Raw genomic sequence first — 1,255 nt, forward strand, 5'->3', positions numbered from 1 at the left:
CCCCCGCGAGCACGGCGGCCTTGACACGCACGTGACACGTAAGGTGACTTTTTTTTTTTTTTTTTTTTTTATAACCACGCTTATCTGCAGCGAGGTGGCAACGCGCTCTCAAATGCGTCACAGCTGGCATGCATTTCCCTTCTGGGGCTCTTGACAGCCCCAGAAGGGAAACAACGATGAGAAAAGCGGAGTGTAAGTGGCGAGAACAAGGAAGGAACAGACGCTCACTGACCACATCTTCAAATTCAAACACTCAACGCTGCATCTTCTCACACTTGTTTCCTTCCTGCTTGTGTGTTAGGCCAGTCGTCCCTCGCATAGCCTTGTGCCGGCCTTCCCGCTTTGGCACAAAGTCCAGACTTCCTTTAAATGCGTGACATCATCTCAGGGGGTGGAAGGAGGGGGGGCACGAGCCTCAGAGAAGCTCCAGCGTTTTCGCACCCTTTTGGGTTCGTGGCATTGCTGCACGATGGTGGAAGCGCGCTGTGCTACTCCAGAAAAGTGTTTGGCCCTTTGCGTTTAAAACACACGAACGACACGTCCAAGGCGACATGTCTTGTGCACGGCGATCCCACAACAAACAGGCGTGCTCGCCCAATTGTCGAGGGTGGAGCCGGCGCCGGCCCTTTCTTGCCACATTTCATCCTCGGCTGTGTGATTCAGCGCCCTCGCGGCCACAGGCGTTGCTGTCTATTTGTACAACCATGTTACAACTAATTCCCAGTGTGTATGCGCGAGTGTATGCAGGTCCCCGCCCCTCGCGTTGTTAGTCAGCACACACCTGCCTCGCACAGGCGTGTGCCCTGCCATCAGTCTTGTCAACTCGCACGTTTCTCTCTTGCTCTGTGTGACTTTTTTATTTTTTTTTTTGTCATTTGTCCCCCCCACCACCAAATCCAGCCTAAGATGCCCCAGACGGCGAGAGGTGACATGTAAATGGCTTCCAAAGTAAAAGATGCCGTGGTGTGGTACCAGAAAAAGGTAAGAAGCTGCTTTTATGGCAACGTCTTAAGCCTGCGCTTGTTGTGGAATTCCGGAAGTTGTGTCGCAGCATCACGTTTGTGGAACTGTCACTTTGGACTTTTTTTTTGTTTGTTTGTTTTTGTACGTGCTGAGGAAATTGAAGCATGCAAAACATCTTTGCCAGGATTATGAATTAAAATTCTGGGTCCCTGCCAATACTTTAGACCGAACGCGTTCCGAATACAAAATGTGCCGGCGAGCCGGTGTCGAGTGGCATCTTGTTCCTTGTGCT

At 51.2% G+C, this 1,255-nt stretch overlaps 1 protein-coding gene across 1 annotated transcript in view; it reads left to right on the plus strand.

The window, feature by feature from the left end:
- The window catches only part of LOC109530063 (putative homeodomain transcription factor 2), a 26,416-nt gene that overhangs the window by 3,304 nt on the left and 21,857 nt on the right, over positions 1–1,255 (plus strand). Inside the window, exon 2 of the mRNA XM_019893585.1 lies at positions 901–981. Coding sequence (XP_019749144.1) covers positions 937–981 — 45 coding nt within the window. The 5' untranslated portion in view covers positions 901–936. The remainder of the gene's footprint in view (positions 1–900; positions 982–1,255) is intronic.

Source organism: Hippocampus comes, unplaced genomic scaffold, assembly GCF_001891065.2.
Source record: "Hippocampus comes isolate QL1 unplaced genomic scaffold, H_comes_QL1_v1.1 scaffold161, whole genome shotgun sequence".
Classification (NCBI taxonomy): domain Eukaryota; kingdom Metazoa; phylum Chordata; class Actinopteri; order Syngnathiformes; family Syngnathidae; genus Hippocampus; species Hippocampus comes.